Here is a 17,731-nt window from a genome sequence, read left to right on the forward strand (position 1 = left end):
TGCCAGTAACGCTGCCAGATCTGTGTTCAATACTGGCCCCTCACATCGTATGATATTGGGTTGGGGGCACCAAGGCTTGGGTTAGAGATACCTGCAGAAAAGCAGGCTGTGCTGCACAGAAAAGGGAATCCCTCATGCCCTGGAAACGTGCATCATAGGGGGAGGTATTTTTTTGGGGTGTCAAGCAGCCACAAAGCCAAAAGCAAAAGATGCACTTCTGGGGCAAGTTTGGCCTCAGGGTATGGCTCTTCCAGAGAAGAGGGCTGAGGTGGCAGCTTGCGGGGCCAGGAGAGGTGTTTCCCAGCACCCGGGTGCAATGCAAACCACACATGGGGCATGGGCAGGGGCACTGTTAAAGAGCAGACATCGCTAGAGTTTACACCTCTTTTATTAGAAATAAGACACATTCATCTTGTGCTCTGAAAACTGTACAGAAAAAAATTGATGAACACAGAGAGGAGGGAGGGGAAGGCATGGCATGAGGCACGGCAGGGCATGGGGAAAACAGAATTAACCGGAGGAGCTGAGCAGAGAAAGTCGAATATCAACAGTTATTAAACAAACATTTATCTCTCTAATTACATAACACCGTTAATGTCCTGCAAGTCGGCTGGAGTGGATGGCTGAATGGGGAAAGCCGGAGAGAAAAAGGCAGGCTCAGTTGGGCAGGGAAAGGCGGGGGGGGGAGGGGGGGAGGGGGGGGAAGAGAAAAGAATTAAAACACAGTAGAAAGATATCTGTATGCTAAAATTCATAATGTGTAATTATAATAATTACAATATCATACAACCCAGCATCTGAGGGAGGCCTTTGTGCTTTCCTGTTTCATAAGAATAATGTAAAATTGAACAATAATATCACAGTTTTTTATAAGTAATCAGTTTCCCTATTTTTTAACTATTTGGATTTTTTTAAAAAATTTTTTTCTTTCCATCCTTCATATTATAAAGTTAATGGCACTGTTAATGCCATTGTCCTTAAAGATTACCCAGGTGGCCCAAAGGAAAGCTGAAGCAGAGATGTTTGCACGTCAAGCACCATCTCTCAGTGGAGGAAGCATAACTGGGGTCAGTGACTATTTTGCATGTGGTATCTGTTACTAACTTTTTCTTAAAAATGTGTTGTGGTGGTTGTTTTTCAAAAAGAGACCCAAATGCACAATAATAGCTCAGACCCTGATCAAGCTTTACTGCTGTCTGGCACGATCTGGCCACGTACAACCAGAGGTTTGTCGCCACACATCTCTAAAGCTGGAGAGCTGTTCCAAACGTCAGACAGACAGTGCTGGAAATGTTTAAAAAAAAAAAATGAAGTCTGCATGTAATGTCTGTGGTATATACTTTTAACTATAAAAATATTGCACATTTTTTGGGGTGAGATGTAGATACCTTATTTTTTGATAATGGCCTTGAGAAATGTTTTATTTAAAAAAATTAAAATAATTATTGTTTTTTTCATGGTGAAATAAAAAGACAGTATTTTACAGTGAGGAATATCCTGCTCTCCTGATCAGCTCCACCTCTTCCTTCTTGTAGGGCCACAAACCTGCTTGCTGGCTCTGAGCAGCAGGGAGGGAGGAGAAGAGCCAGCGAGGGGAAAATAACCGAAGCCCAAACAGAATAAAACAAAGCAAAACAGCAAAGGGGCTGTGTGTTCCCACCATCCCAAACTTTCCACGGAGCAACTTGCCTTCCACCTTCAGCAGGTGGCATCCTCACCCCATGCCTGCGCAGTCCTATGGCACAGAAAGGCATTCGAAATGACAAGAGCCAAAGAAAAGAAAAGTCTCGGGTTTCAAGTTCTCTTTTTATTGAAGAAAAGAAAAGAAGAAGGAAAAAAATAGATTATTTTGTCTGTTTGTTTGTTTGTTTGTTTGTTTGTTTGTTTCCAAGTGGACGTTATTCATGTTGTCAGTTTGTCTCAGTGTCCTAAGGCAACATCTCTTTATACCAAATATCTCCAGGTACATCGGCAGATCTGTCTATCCCTCTTTCTCTGCCTTCCAGGGAGGGGCAGCTTGGAATAAATCTGAGTCCAAAAGCAAGGAAAATAACAGAAAAAAAAAAAAAAAAAAAAAAGAAAAGAAAAGAAAAAAAAAGGATGAGGCCAAGAGGACCTTTGCAAGGCCCGTGCTGAGTTTATCTATTTAACAGTCAGTGAAACGACCTACATTCTTCTTGTTGGTCAGTTTTTCTAACACCATCAACCCTCTCCCTGGAGACGGGGCAAGCAGGTTTTGGAGGTGGTCCTTTCCTCCTGCACCTGTCCCACTCCTTAGGGTGCGTAGAAGCTCCGCTGTGAAGGGATGAGAGGAGGAAGCCCCACCTTACCTCTCCACCTAAGCCACGGATGACACCACCACTTCCTGCTCCGGGCCCCGTGGGGAGCTGCTGCAGGGATACCATGATGACAGGTCATGGTGTGGCACGTAGGAGTGGGAATGTCTTCTTGGCCACCACTTGGTGCATCCCTTCTCCTTCCTTCTTGGATCAGCTGGTGAGAGAGCGGTGCAGGGCAAGGATCGGCAAGGGATGCCACAGACCCTCAAGGCTGGGTCTCCCCCAGGGATCTACGGCCAGACCGTACCCCAGCGAGGCTCTCACAGGCATCCCCTCTTGTGGTCTGCAAACAACCCCGATCTTCTTGGCCCTTCGCAGTGGCTGCTGGGCATTCTTCCACACCTCCCTACAGCAGAGCAGGAAGGCTCCCGGTGTGTGGCAGCAGCCCGAAAGCATCTTGGCAGGGCTTGTCCCCTGCAGCCCCTCCCCACCCTCTGCCTCCTCCTCGCTCTCTTCCAGGTTCACTTCTTCTCCAGTCCTACCTGGGAAAGCTCGTGTTGTCCTGAACCTACAGCTACTATACTCTATAAAGTAATATTCCCCCTGTCTGCTGAGAACAATACAAAAGTTACTCCATCTTACCAAAGGTTTCAAAAGAAACCAAACACTTCTCTCGCTCGGTTCCAGTTTAATTTAATCTTTTCTTTAAAACGTGGTTTTGTTTTGTTTGTTTCATTTGTTTTCTGGAAAAAAAAAAAGTCCCTTTCTTCCCTTTCCACTCAGACCTCTGTCTGAAGGTCAATAATGTCTTGTCCCACCAGGGGAATGGTGGCTCCTGTTTTCTCCCACTCTACAGTTTTTAGTTCTAGGGGAGACTGTGCCACAGGTTCGATGTCCTTTTTAACCCATGATGGTGGGGACTGGACTTTTCTGATTCCTTCCCAGGGTCTCTTGTTTGGTGTCTGCTGTTTTTCTTGCTGTGAGATGAGGGAAGTGTAAGAAAGGAGAGAGAGATGGAATGAAACGGAGGTTAGTACCCATGCAACAAATCGCATTTTTTCACCTCCTTATCTTAAAGGCAATTTTTTCTGTGAAACTCCTGATCCAAACTAAAATGGAGTTTCAATGACAATTGCACTTGCTGTGTAAGCTGTCTCTTTTCAGGAAGAAAATATAAACTCCCCCCCCCCCCCCCCCCCCCCTTTATCACTTAATGCCTAGATAATTCAGCTTTCAGCTGAGGTTTTTGCCACTTGCATTTCCACTGAAAACCTGAACATGCTTTTAAGAATTTAAGATCCTTTTCTACTTCTACAGAAAACCCCCACATAGAAATTCAGCTTACAATGAAGTCTTTCTGAACCTACCTAGACTGCATTTTATACAGATACAAATACATTCCTTATGTAGCACAGCTATTTATAGGCTATTTAATTGCAGCAAAACATGCTAACTATTTTGCCAGTAAACCCATGCTGTTTGATGGGCTGGATCATAAGCTCTGAAACTGAATGCATTTCCATCAACTCCACACCAAGCCTTCAAGGCTTTATCGACCGCTGTTAGCCCAGTCTCCCACCATCATCCCACCACGGATATCAATCCAGAGAATATCTTTCAATGTTTCTGCTGATACGTACCAAGACAAGACTCTGGGGAGAGCTGAGGTTGTCTATAATGGGTGTATTCTTCAGTGTGTATATGAAGGGAAGCCCATGCAAAGATTTTAAATGAGTTGTTCCACTAAGCTTCACCCCCACATCTAGAGTGATGCTGTTCACAATTAATTACTCCCACAAAACACTCCAGCACTGGGTAAGAAAAGTCTTCCCCACATGTGACAGGAGCACAGAGCCCTTTTGAGCCACCTGCCAAAAGGGAAGTGGCAGCTAGTGGAAAGGGTGGGAGGAAAGGCAGCTGTATGGAGGATGGCAAGGACAGAAGTCTTGGAAGAAGGTGAGGAGACAGACATGCAGGTGACATGCAGCCCAGGACATGTCACAGCTTGATGCTTTCACCAAAATGGATTGATTGAGGGGACATGAAGCCACACATAGATGGCAGTGTCATGATTGTACTCCAGGATGCTGCAGAGATTGCTGTAGCCCCATAGGAAACCTAAATACCCATCTGCTAAATGCTAATCCACCTCTTAGCTTCTAATTTTGTCCTTTCCTAAGAGACTTTTGTAAGTCTGTTGTTTATCCCACCTCCACACTGCAATGCCAATAGGAAAGGCACTGTAGCATTATCCCTACATGGACAGCTTTCATCACATCACTCAAGCCAATTGTGCTTTTCCAATCTTTCACCCTCAATATAAAAATAAGATATGTTTGAAGTTGCTCCTGCATCCTCACAGCTGCTCACAGGGAGAAGGCTCTGGGGGGGGTCATTTGGTGGCTAGACTGGGAAATGTGCAAATGTACAAGCCAGGTAAACCTGGTCTTCTCAATGTGAAGTGAAAACATTCTGATTTATCTTTATTTTAATTCAAAGGGAGAATAATAACTTTTTAAGTCCTTCGAAAGATAATTGTTTTTCCAAAAAATCAAATTTTGGAAAAATATTGTTCAGAAGAATGTAAAACATCTCACTTTTTGAAATCTGCAGCTGAGGCTTTCATTAAACTCTATGACACACAGCTTTTCTTATGCTGTTGATGTTATTCTTACTTTATTCCATGATGTAACACAATGGTGATCAATACCACCATGACAGAAAAGGTGATAAAATTGTTGATTTATTCCATTATCTATTTTGGAACTTATTTAAGAACAACTGCAACTAAAATCTGAAACCTTTTAACGGTACGTGTGTCTTAATGAGACAAGTTTGAGACTTCCTCAAGTGAAACTCTACCTACAGTGGTTTTGCAAGCCATTAGTCTGCCATGAAAAGATGCAGCAAGAAGATATCAGTAAAGAGAAAAGCAAGTACAGAGAGAAAAATGGAATGAAACAAAGAGTTTCCCAAAAGGTGAAGGTAAAAAGGCTTGGTCAAAACAATTCTTTTCAACGAAAAACATTTTTTCTCCTACAACTGATGTAATGCCACAAGTTTTCAAAGTTACCAATGTCCACAACTGTATTATTTAACAGAGAGCAGCACAAATGATCATATGTATGTAGCTCATAAATAATTCCATCTTTTCCCTCAAATGAAAGCCCTTCTTTGATGGCATTATTTATGGCCACCTTCAGCATCTGTGTCTTCTATTCCCAACCAATCTCTGTTTTAACAGTCCCTCCGTCTGCCACACTCCTGACCTTCAGCCTCTCCTTCATGCTGTGAAGATGCACCCAGATCTGATCATGTACACTGAACGTGATCAGCAAACCTCAGAGCCATCCTTGTCATGGGCTGCTTTTGAGCTACTGAATGAGAGCAGCTGCAAATCCATGTAGAGAACAAAAATGGGAAAAAAACCCCAAAACCACCAAAACCATTATGAGCTCATATCGATAGCAATGGCCTCTGATCAGACCTGTCACTGGGGAACAAGACCTAAGGGTTACAATAATTATTCAGTTGTGATAAAAAACAGACATTAAATGTTGTGAATTATTGAGAATGGATAAATTAAGAAGGGAAGAGAGAATTAAGCAGAAAACATCACTATGCCAGTGCATAACTCCACTCTGCACCTGCATCTTGTATATTATGTGCACTCTGTGTGCTTCCTGATATAGAGGAAGTGATAAAGGTGGTCCTTTTTACAGCCATGAACAAAGTTATGGAGCATGTCGTGTAGGAGGAAAGATTACACAGACTACGACCTTTCAGCCTTGAAAAGAGATTGTGGATGGATGTGAAAGAGGTCCATGAAACTCTTAGAGGCTTATTGTCAGTAGGAATGGACTACTGATGGCTGGAATCATCTCTTCCAACACAAGAACTACAGAGCGTGATGAGGCACCAAGCAGTGCCTAGCCCAAAGCGAACCCCAGGTGCTGGTCCTGCACATGGTGCCCAGCCAAACTGCAGACTGTCTTTCCACAGCACTCTGTTGATGCCAAAAACTTCCAAAGTTATAAAAAGTCCGTGGAAATATGCACAAAAGCAACACCCATTCAGTAGGGTGAAGTAAAACGACACCATTCTGCATCAGGGAGTCTCTGAGCACAAATTACGGGAGTCCTGGGGACCTTTTTGGAGATACACTACCACATGCTTGCCCTCCTCTCTTATTTTTCCAAGCTGCTTTTTCCTCTGCCACGGAGACAAGGCAGGGCCAGACTGGCCTTGGGTCTGACCTCATACAGGTTTTTTTTTATCTAGCTTATCAGTGTGATGTGTTATCTAGCTATGATTTTGGCGGGCTTAGTGACTCCAAAGAAGTCTGCTTACAGTTAGAAGATGAAAAGGAGTCTTGGAAGGCCAGGAAAGGAGGAGGGGAAGCTTGCTTTTAGTTTCCCGCTTCTGAGAAAACAATCGGACTTCTCTCGTGATGCTGTGAGCAGAGGTGCTCCCTCGGGGGCGGGATGCAGCGGCTGCCCACCAAGGTGCACCAGCAGCTCACAAAGCTGCGTGCACGGTGCTGAGCGTGGGTGCAAAGGGCTCAGTGCCCGGTGAGATCTCTGAGCAGGTTAAACACACTCAGCCAGGCTGAGCTCTGGCAAGGATGCTGTGAGACAAAAGAAAATTTTCTCATCTTGGCAAGAGGTACCCTGGGAATTGGTAGCAGGCTTCTGGGAACAGCTCCCTCTTTCTTTCCTTCCATATGGAAAAGGTTTTTATCGGGTCTTGGCCACTTGAGCAGCATACAGAAGCAGCCACTGGGCTCATGCTTCAACTCCGGCATTTTCCTCTAGCCACACTGTTGGGTCTTAGCAATCCTTGCAGACAGGAGGGAAAACTTATCTTCACACAGAAAAGAAGAAAAACCTGGAGAGAGGGTTGTGTAATCTGGCTGTAAAAGGCGCCAGTGCTGGCCCAGAGCCTGGTGCCTTGGAGACATCCAGGAATGGCCTGAGACAGGAGCTGAAAGCTGTGGAGGCTGCTCTGCCAGTAACCCACAGAGACAGAACCATTACTCTGGCCTGACACAGCCCATGGGCTTCTGGCCGCCAGGGAGCAGGGAAATGTTTATCAGCTCCTGCCTGGTGCCAGCACGGCGGAGCAGCCTGCTCTGTTGGAGGGGTAGGAAGGGAGGGAGCACCCAGACCCAAGACTGGGGTAAAATGTGCTGCACAGGCAAGTCTTCATCACCCTGGTGGTATTTGGAGTCTCCTTCATTCAGCCACAGCTTTCATTATGGCTGCACATCTTCAGGGCAGAGGGAGAGGATTTGGGATAAAAGGCTAAGGTGCAGTGCCAAAAAACCCCAAAACTAAATCCCTAACAGAGACACAGGTGAAGTGTACTGAGATAACCCCCAGAGCCCTCTCCTACAGCTAGTCCTGGCAGACTGCAAGTCACCTGTGCTGGTCTCATGGTGGCTATGGCAAGGTGATGGTGGTGGAGTGAGGCACCTCCCTACCACGGGATCTTCTGCGCGTTGGCTCTGTGCCACCTTCAAGGGCCCATCGAGGCTTCATCCAGAGCACCTGGATCCCAGTGTGACCCTTTGGCTTAGGAGTGGCATCAGTGCGTTGCATAAATACGGCACAGGAGACTGAGCAGCTGCTCTCAGCCACAGCTTCCATTTCACATGTGCAAGCTGCTAAGCTGCATGTCTTGTCTTTGGTTTGTGGGTTTGTGGTTTTATTCACTTGGTTGCTTTTGGTTGGTTGGTTGGTTGAGTTTAGTTTTTTTTAATACCCAATTTTTATAGTTACCCTGAATAACCTGAATAAGAATTCAGTGCTTTCTACAGAGCACTTTGGGATAACTCCCCAAGAACCAACTACTCCCATGCTGTTTTCATTGCCTCTAGTGTCAACTTGAAGGATGTTTCATGACCCAAATGGTCTCTCCCCATGACACTGATGACTCTAGGACCAGAACAAAGTTATTCAGAGCATATAGCAGGGAATCTGAAAGATAAATGTGGCTCATGCTGTCTAATCCATCTTTGGATCACTGTCGATGAAAAGTGATTAGAAAATGGGAAAGCTGTCTTGTTTTTTTTCACAGAATGATAAATTTTCCTTTTCTTGTTTGAAAGAAGTAGCTGCAGTTTCTTCATTTTATGCTACTGAACTACAAAGCTAATATTTTTTTTTTCTTTTTTCTTTCATTTAGAAGAAAATCAAAATAAAAGGAAGTGGTTGACTTTGTTCAGAATCTCATTTTTTTAAAAAAAGAAGAAATAATATGTGGTTTTATCTTGCATTGATGGAAATGGGTTAGGAAACGTGAAATACCCAGCATTTGCTGGGTTATAAAAACATCTGCTTCTGTATTCTCTGAAGTTCAGATGGTCCAACCTGTAGGGGTTGCTGTGAGCCAGAGTCTAGTGAAGCCATGCACAGCTGCAGATGAAGAGGCACTGAATCAAGGAGGTCTTTCATAGACCCTCAGAGGTTCTTTGCATTGACTTATAAACAGTCCCTTGCCTGAAGGTTACAGAGAAAGCCTGTGGTCCCACCAGCATGAGGACCAGGCTACTCTCCAGACTATTATTGTTAATCCAGCTGGTTAAGATATCATCTTTTCTTGGACAAAGCTTATGGTCTACTGAAGAGGTCCACTCTACCTGGTAGACATGGAGGACTAGGCATTCCCCAAAATGCTGAAAGCATTCAAGGCTGCCCCACACCTCAGAGGGGCACCTAGGGACTCCAGGAGAAGACAAAGAGCATCCAAAGTGCAATTTTTTGTAAAGTCCTTTTAAAATCAGTCTAAACAACCAGGAGCTTCAATGTGCTGGTGGCCACTGCATGGTTCTGGAGCAGCTGATAGCTGGAGAGCTTCAAAAGGCAGGAACTGGCTGTCGGTACAGATATAGGGGACATTTTTTCTGAGCAATATAGAGTAACTGATGCCTGATACTTGGGACATGAGGTATCAGATGATCTACAGAAGGAGGTGAACTTCTGATTGATGGTATATTTGGACAGCCGGTAGCTGACAGATGGTTTATGGCTGAATGAATTAAGGTTTGACGTCATTTTCATAACAGAATTTATTGCAGTAATTATTATACTTTATGTAGCATTCCTCCCTATAAAAGTTACCCTAATTGGTCTTTTATAATTTGCCAGTTACTAAAGCCTTTAAGAAGTGCAGAGAGGATTAGCCACATGGCACAGAGGAGATACCCTACCCGTGAGTGGAGTTTCCTTGCAGAGGCACACACAGCAGACAGCAGGAGGAGCACAGCCTCCCAATTTCCTAATTCCTCAGTGAGGAATGAACAGGAGTTTGACACTGCAACCCCCATCTGAGCTCCTCCACCCCCATCATCAGCCCAGCAAAAAAGTCCCCATGGACAGGAACGAAATTTTCCCACCTGGGAGCAGGGCTGATGCCTCCCCAGTTAGCGAAAGGACAGGTAACCAGCAAGCAAAGGAATTAATTCTGTCATGCAGCAGATCATGCCAGGGACACACAAAAAGGCCAGGAATGAGCCGCAATATTGACCAATACTCCTTTTTTTCTTGCTACTCTGATGCTAAAGAAAGTGCTGATGGAATGGGTATATCCTCCAGGTGTCTGAAGCGGAAAGCTAAGAAAAATCTCACCCTGAGAAGAGAAAGTTATCAAGACAGAAACACTGTCTAGAAGGAAATAAGGAAAAGTCATAGAAAGGCAGAAAAAACCCCAAACTTTGTATCTTTTTCCACTGGGCTTTGGAGCAAGTGGTTTCTCAGGATCAACAGAGAGATGGTACTGGATTTGAGAGCTGAGTTACAGATGGAGTTCAGATCCCACCTGTGAGCCCCAGGACAGGGCTCCAGGCAAAGCTAAAGCCATCCAAGCCGCAGAGAGCGGAACACAGCAAGTAGCTAATAAGCAAGTATGGCAAAGGAGAGAAATTTGCAGATCTCTGTTCAGCATGGCTTTCGCCGACCTTGGCACAAGTAAAGAGCTGCTGTTTAAAATGAATGCAAAGCCAGATGTTGGCAAGAAGAGAGGAATGTATATGTGATTCAGACTTCTCTAATGGAGCTGGATTAAAGAACTCCTGCTGAGGGGGAAGGCAGGAGTGTCACTTCCACTGCTTTCAAAGCTGGTGGTGTGCTTAAAAGAAACAAAGCCTTCGCTTCCTTTAAAAGCTGTAAAGCCTCCACTTTTGTACCATGCTGTTGCAGAGCATGTGAACCCCTCCCAGTGTCCAGCCCAAGTACTGGAATGTTACAGCACAGAAAATTTACCATAACCCATGACAAGGGCATGCAGGGATCTATTAGTGCATTAAAAAAATAAACTTTTCAACTTGCAGTCACCAAATCTTTCTGTACGTCACTGTGCTTATATGTTAACTCCCTAGCACTGAAAAGTTAGCTTTGGATAATAGTGTCTACATCCCTGATTAGTTCATAAAGCCAAAAATGAGTGAGACCCGTTTACTCTGCTGCAGTGGTGAGGTGGCCTAGGCTTGAATGCAGGTGGATGTGTGGTCCTTTATGCTTTGAACACAGATCCTGCTGGACAATGTAATTTTAATCAGGAATGTCTGAGCATGCTTCCAGTGAGAGCATTTTATAGTTGAGGTACATATATAAGAAAGTCCATGTTACATGGAATAGACTTCATGTGGAAAAAAAAACCCTTGGACAAATCCAAGTTTGTTGCCTAAGGAAGGAGAATTCTGTATTACTGTGCTCAGAGGCTCAGGTCAGTTTAGCATTAGTAATGTGCTTTGGTTTGTAGCAAAATAACTGCAGCAAACACCAATGCCACAGTGCTTCCAGGGAATGCACTGCATATGGTCAAGTTTCAGACTTGGCTGGCATTCCCGGCAGTATTCTGCTTCTCCTAATTGCCTTCCTCTGGCATACCATCCTGGCAACATTGCTCATTAGTAAGTCGATGACAGGTCAGCTGATGACAGCAGGGACACCCTAATCTCAGCGGGATGTGGATTAGGCTCCAGATCTCTGCTGTAGCTGTTCCAACTTAAAGATTGACATGATGTCTAGCAGCAGCGTTGCACGTTGCCTTGCATCATGTGCATGCTTCCACTATGTGCCCTCCAGTGTAAGGGAGAAGAGAGGTCCCAGTGAAGGACACCTTGGTCACTGGGTTAGGGGAAAGCAGAATTCACCCCCAAACCTGTCTCTGTGCCCGACGGGTGAAAGACAAGCCCAGAGGCATTTGTCAAGGTTGCCTTTGATAGGGATTAGGTCATTCTCACCACAGTAATGCCTTTCAGAAATGGACCTTGTACAGGGAGAACGCTGAACAGCTCAACATGCCGGACTCCCTGGTTATGTTTGCAGCTTTGCTAGTAACTACCCTGGGGCAACGGGCAAGGGCAGTCTTCTCTATCTTTCAAGTGTACACTGTGGTAATACTTATCCAAAGTTATTAGAAAGAACTTTGCTGAAGACCTTTTAAAAATCATATTTCACCACTGAAGCTGGAGAAATTCTCAACAGTAAACACATGTGATGGTCGAATTTTCAACCCCTCTTCCTAAAGAGACAGAAGATCTGTTTCTTCCTCTCATTCTTCTGCTGGTGCTTCCTTCAAATCTGACAATGTAGTAGTTCATCTGAGAGGAACTATGTATTTAATGTGATAAGGTAAATAATTTTTGCCAGTGCACTGAAGTACAGAGAGGACTAGCACTGACAAAACCAAAATCCAAACCAATCCCAAAGGGCCAGCACTATTCCTAGGAATTCCCAAAGGAGATCTGTCCTATGCAGGCATTTACTTCAACCCTCAGCAGCCCCTTTCTGACCTTGAAGTTGAAGGAGGAGAGAGGAAGTGCAAGAAGATTAGGAAAAGCATCATGTCTTGGAAAGGACTAAGGACAATGGGACATGCTTCCAGGAGAGGATGGAAGACTGCCAGAGCCGGAGAGGAACTCGGTAGATTGACTTTGTGGTTGCTTGTTTAAAAGGGAAATCAAAGATACAGCAGTTCAGGCAGATGGACTAGACCCAGTAAACATCCCCCCTGCTCTATGATGCTAGGTGTGAAGGGGTTCGAGGGTATTCCAGGAACCTTATGACCTTATTCATGCCCACAAGGCAAGGAGTTTCCTACTGCTGAAGGCATGTGTTTGGATTTGTGTGTCATGGAAGGGTTTGGGACAGGTCTACAATGCTTTTCAATGCAAAACAAAAGCCAGACTTACGCTAACGTTAGTTTTATCACTTCCACCAGAAGAAATACTCCATCGTTTTATAACCTAAACATACATAAAAGAGAAAAATTTCTTATGTTGTTACTTTAATCCCTGGTATCTGCAGTTTGCCTTCTCAGGGCAAGCTGAAGATGGGGCATGATTTCCAGTGGGTCCTCAGCAGCAAATGGTAGAAAAAAGGGTGAAGAAAGCTATTTATTTTTCTTTGTACTGCTTTGGATGTTTTTAAACCAATACCCACTACTGACTTGCCAATAATGATCGTTGCAAGCTCTGTCTTCTGGGTTACATCCAAGGGAAAATCACAATGTGAAAAAAAATCAGTCAATATGCAAAGGCCACCTTCACAGCTGCTTTCCAGCAGTTCAAAGCTCTTTGATACTGACACTGGAAACTTTAATTCTACATAGATGCATCTCTGAAATTTTGAAAACATCTCAGTCTATAAAACCATCCTGCAAACATACCACAGATTAACTTTTACATGGTATTTAAGCATTTTTGCTTTTACAGCAGTGTCACACCTAAATAATAGGGGAAAAAAAGCAGACATGACATTCAGTGAAACACATCGGGATTCTGGGCCAACAGAGCCTTCTTTGATCTGAACCTGACTTCTAGATTCACTATCCCTCTCATTCTGTAATGCTGGACAACCCATAATGACACCTTGCCACACACAAATAAAAGTAGATTTTGCTGGGACCACATCTCTGGAGCTCAGTACAGCAATGCTGTAAGATCTGAATGCAGACCAAAGGCTCTGTGGTGCTCTTCTTCCACAAAGAACCAAACTAAACCACTTCTTCAATCACCCTCTGAGCTCTGGTCTTACCTCTAAGGAAGTCCCATCAAAATAAGCCCCACTAGCACCACCTTGGCCATGCTGCAGGTGACTATGCACCCTGGATCTGACTTCGCTTCCAAATGACCAAGAATATTATGAATATCTCACCTTGCCCCTCTTCTGAGTGCAGGCAGAACCCAAACTTCATTTCTTACTGCCAATCCAGATCTGCCATTTTTATTTTTTCCCCCTTCTGCTGGAACAGATATACTTCCTTGCAACTTTTCAGCTCTTGCCCACCATACCTAATAGGCTGAGACATGGGGTAGGTGCCATCAGCCTGCCCTTCCTTACTTGTGTTACCCACATCACTTACTACACAGACTCCTGCTACCTGCTTCTAGTACCAAACCTCTGCCCCTCTGAAAGGCTGCCCCTCAGCCTGCCTCCCTCAAAGTCTCTTCTTGCCCTGGCAGTTTGCTCTTGCCCAGTAAAGCCATGTATATGGTGATCAGCTGCCACAAATACATGCATCTAATTAGCATGCAGTTCCCAAGAAGCGCTGCCACCACCATAACTTAAATCCCATTGCTATGGCTTTCCCAAACAGCTATACCCATCACTGCCACCTTGGCCTCCAGCTCAGCCCCTGCATGCAGGGTACATGATTCCTACTGTCCCCACCTTCTGCCCTCCCCGCTTTCCACCTAGATTGCCTCAAGGCTGTTCTAGTTTCCAGTTCGTAGCTATGAGTGGATGCACACAGCACTCAGAGATGACCTGAAAGGGAATGCAAAGAACAGACACAGACACAGGGAGCAAACACAAAGAAGACAACTCAGACTGTTCACCATGAACAGACATGAGAACAGACATCCTCCTTCTGGGCTACTGACCACTCTGTAGGCAAGCTAGTGGTACCTCAGTGACTCTTCCATGTCCTGTGTGGTGCATGTGTGCTTGTTGCAATGTGCACAGACAGAAAAGCAAGGTAAAGTATTTAGTGAGAGGTCCTAAACCTTCCTGCTTCTTCCTGTGCTCCTGCTGGCACTAGAGGGCTCTAGGAGATGACGTTTCTGGAAGTGTCTGACTAACCTTGCTGTCCGTTGTTGGAGACTCCTTCTCCTTCTCTGCGTGCTGGAGTTTTCTGTTCAGGTCTTGGAACATGTCTTGGTGACGTTTTCTTGTGTGCATGATTTTCTGAAGCAAACACAAGGGCCACAGATCAGCAAACCTTATTCAGCTGTACAGAAAGGGCATGTCTTCCCCCCAGTTACATACATTATTAAAACCTAGCGCTGTCTCCCTGCAGGTGCAATGTGTCGTGCCTAAACTACCTTCAAAGTTCACTGTGGATCCACTGTAGCACTGCCTTTACTTTCAGGATGAGATGGTGGAAGACAGTGGAAAAGACTATTTTTTGACCTTATAGTTACCCTAAAGCTGCAACTGCCAACTGTTTATGCTGCAGTTTGTGCTTGACTGTCAGTGTTTGACGAGCTAGACCTAGGAATATGTGCTGGCCTTCTTTAACTGATAACCTGACCTCTATTATCAGTGTGTCTCCTTTGCAAACATGTTCAGAGCTTACCCAAACATGTAGAACTTCGGTACAAGAAGTCCATCAGAAACAATTTCATAATTTCCTTTTTTTTTGTATTTTGGCCCTTCTGCATTTCACTTCTACCTTCTATTGCCCGGAAGGAAAGGCAGGACCAATTTCTATAAGGACTTCCCTTTGCATACAAAAGCATGTTGATTATGGCTTTCTTGTGCTCTGCCAAGTGCTACGTAATTGGAGAAGGTGGCTCAAATAGTTTGGGACCAACTTGAAGTATCAGCTTAGATGTACCCATGAGATGAAGGTCACAGCCTGGAGCTCTGAAGTGAATCTAGTGTGAAGGCAACTCCTTGTGGGCACGTAACATGACTGTTTTGGAATAAGCTAGCAGTTTTGAAGGGAAAGGATAGCTCTGCCAAGAAGGATGCCATGATGGGACTCAGGATAACTGCACTACCTTCCAGTAGCCCACGGACCCTCTGTGGAGGATTGGCTCCTTCAAAGCGTTCCGCTCTGTGCCTCAGGTGTGAGGACAGATATTTCCCTACGTACAAGATAGACTTTTTCCACCCAGGCTGATTCTGTGAGGTTCATTAATAGGTGTGAAAGACCAGGGCTGATGATGGGTTGTGACAGTGGAGGCTTATTAGCTTCCTTTCTGTTAAGCAACATCTTGTGCACAAAAGGCAAGGCGTTTTAGGCCACCAACTAAATGTACCTGTGCTTCCCAAACATTAATGTGGGGCAGTCACCTGCCACTCCATCAGCTCTCCGTAAGCATTGTGCTCACAGAGAAGAAGTTACAGGCCTTGGGCAAGCCCATGTAGGATCTTGATACACAAATCTTTATACAGAAGCTACTGCTTCATAAATTATGTACCAATATAAATCACACATTTGTTTAGCTGCACAGGGTAAGCCTTACTAGGCATCCAGCTCAACTCTTCCAACCCATCATTTTTAAACCCTTGGAGAAGCTCTTTGGCAAAGGCAGCACTCCTGCAAAGGTGCCAGAAAGAAAAGAAAGCACCATTTTCTTTTTCTCATCTTATCCCTAGAAAAGCACATTCAGAAAGAGATGTACTCACCTCGAAATCCAGCTCTGCATATCGGGATTTCCGCCTCTGCGTATTCAAAAGAAAAAGAGGCGGGTGAAGGTTAGGAAAGGGTTGATGCTGGTGAGTGGGCACAAACTCAACCACACAGTACATAAAACAGGGAGAGTGCTTCTCCCTTTCCTTATTCCTACACCTTTAATGTGTTTCTCTGGCTCTTCATGATGGAAAGTGCCAGCCATTTAAAGGGATGTCTACTAGAAAACACTGAGCCTTGAGGAGGACTGAGCATGGGCTGAACATGGGAGTTTGGCCAGTTCAAGCTCTGTCCCAGTTATGAGCTTGCAGGTTGTTTGCAGAATGGGAAGCAGAGAGAGAGCAGTAGATCATCCAACTGATCTGCTGGAGCTTTTGAGCACCAGTCAGCCGAGACTAAGTTTGGACAGCAATGGCCAACACCTGCTTTCTGACAACAGGCAAGAAAAGGGCCAGATTGCCTAGGACAGACCTCAGCATAAGATCTAAGGTCTAGGGACTTTATTAGCATATATGCTAATATATGTAATGAGTCATCACAGGTCAGGAGAGGGCTGCACTTATGCAAAACCTCTGACATCCCTCTGATGCTAAGAGCATGCTGGGGCATGCCTTAGGGACACTACACTTGTGATCACTAGGGTTTTCTCATCTGTATCATGACTGAAGTAATCAAAAAAGGAAACACGCAGAGGACAGAAGAAACAAAGGTAATGCAAGCCATGTGCCTTGCATTAAAATGAACAGTCTCTGACAAACTAATATTTTTATTGACTTTGCATTGCCTGTAGGGCTAACAACAGCTCATCCAGCAATGGAATATGTGGAAGACGTTAGCGATTTTAAACATTACATTACAAAATGTAATCACATGCCAATGATCCCTCATGATAATATAATACTGGCACTGCATGGTGGGCTGCATTTGGCCTAAGGTGCTTCTATTGAAACACCTGGTGTGGTCTATGTTGAGGGCAGGGCATAATACTGGGCTGAGAACAACACAATAATTCACATGCTTACCTCCAAGGAACTCATGGAGAGGGTGGAGACGGTCTCACTCTTGGACACCACACCTGAGTTCCCTGAGTCACCTGTGTCACAAAGGCTGTTGGGAATCTGTGACTCGTTGGAGACATTTTGTGGAGCCAGCTGCTGCTGCTGTTGTATCATGGGGGAACCTTGAACCTCACTACATGTCATGGTTACAGGCTCCCGTGGAGGACTTTTGACAACAAAGCCTGGGTCAGTAGCCATACTGAGGTGGATGAGTCGTGTCTGGGGCATCTGGTCAATATTGATGCTGTATTTGCTCTCCTCTTTGGGTGGTTTGGCCCGTAAGGTAGAAGTGTTGGTAGGCAGAATGACATAGCTGGTGTCCAGCGTTTGCTCTTGTGCCCGGGAGAGTTCCGAGTCCAACTTCTTGAAGATGTCCCCATCACAGATGTAGATGGACTTAGGTGGCTGGTTCTTGTCCTTCTTCAGAGTGAGAGTGTGATTGGTGAACTCATTCAGATTGATAGCCCCCAGGTAGTGTGGTGAGCCCTGAAGATGCATCTTGGAGACATTGGCTGGAAGACTGTTAAAGTTTGATGACCCCTTCTGGTGATTGAGTTTCAATTTCTCCTCATCTGGCAGTGATGGACGCTTCAGTGTTCCTGTGATGGTTGAGGTCCTGCAGGCGGTGATGTCTTTATTCAGCACTAGGGAGACAGATAAGTATCCTTAGCACCTCACCTGGGTTTTTGTTAACACATCAATAAATCTACCACAGTCACACTATGTTAGCATGTTCCCTTGGACCTCCCA

The 17,731-nt window shown here is 44.9% G+C and overlaps 1 protein-coding gene across 6 annotated transcripts in view; it reads right to left on the bottom strand.

The window, feature by feature from the left end:
* Positions 1-370: 370 nt before the first annotated feature.
* The window catches only part of ADGRB1 (adhesion G protein-coupled receptor B1), a 295,088-nt gene continuing 277,727 nt past the window's right edge, over positions 371-17,731 (bottom strand). For 4 of the 6 annotated variants that reach the window (XM_055705722.1, XM_055705720.1, XM_055705718.1 and 1 more), the window contains 5 exons: positions 16,946-17,625; positions 15,920-15,955; positions 14,366-14,470; positions 12,475-12,528; positions 371-3,256 (listed from right to left, as the gene is read on the bottom strand). In XM_055705722.1, the coding sequence (XP_055561697.1) occupies positions 3,059-3,256; positions 12,475-12,528; positions 14,366-14,470; positions 15,920-15,955; positions 16,946-17,625 (1,073 nt within the window). In that variant the 3' untranslated portion in view covers positions 371-3,058. The remainder of the gene's footprint in view (positions 3,257-12,474; positions 12,529-14,365; positions 14,471-15,919; positions 15,956-16,945; positions 17,626-17,731) is intronic. The other 2 variants (XM_055705723.1, XM_055705721.1) reach the window with 1 other exon arrangement.

This window comes from Falco cherrug, chromosome 3 (assembly GCF_023634085.1).
Source record: "Falco cherrug isolate bFalChe1 chromosome 3, bFalChe1.pri, whole genome shotgun sequence".
NCBI classification, from domain to species: Eukaryota; Metazoa; Chordata; class Aves; order Falconiformes; family Falconidae; genus Falco; species Falco cherrug.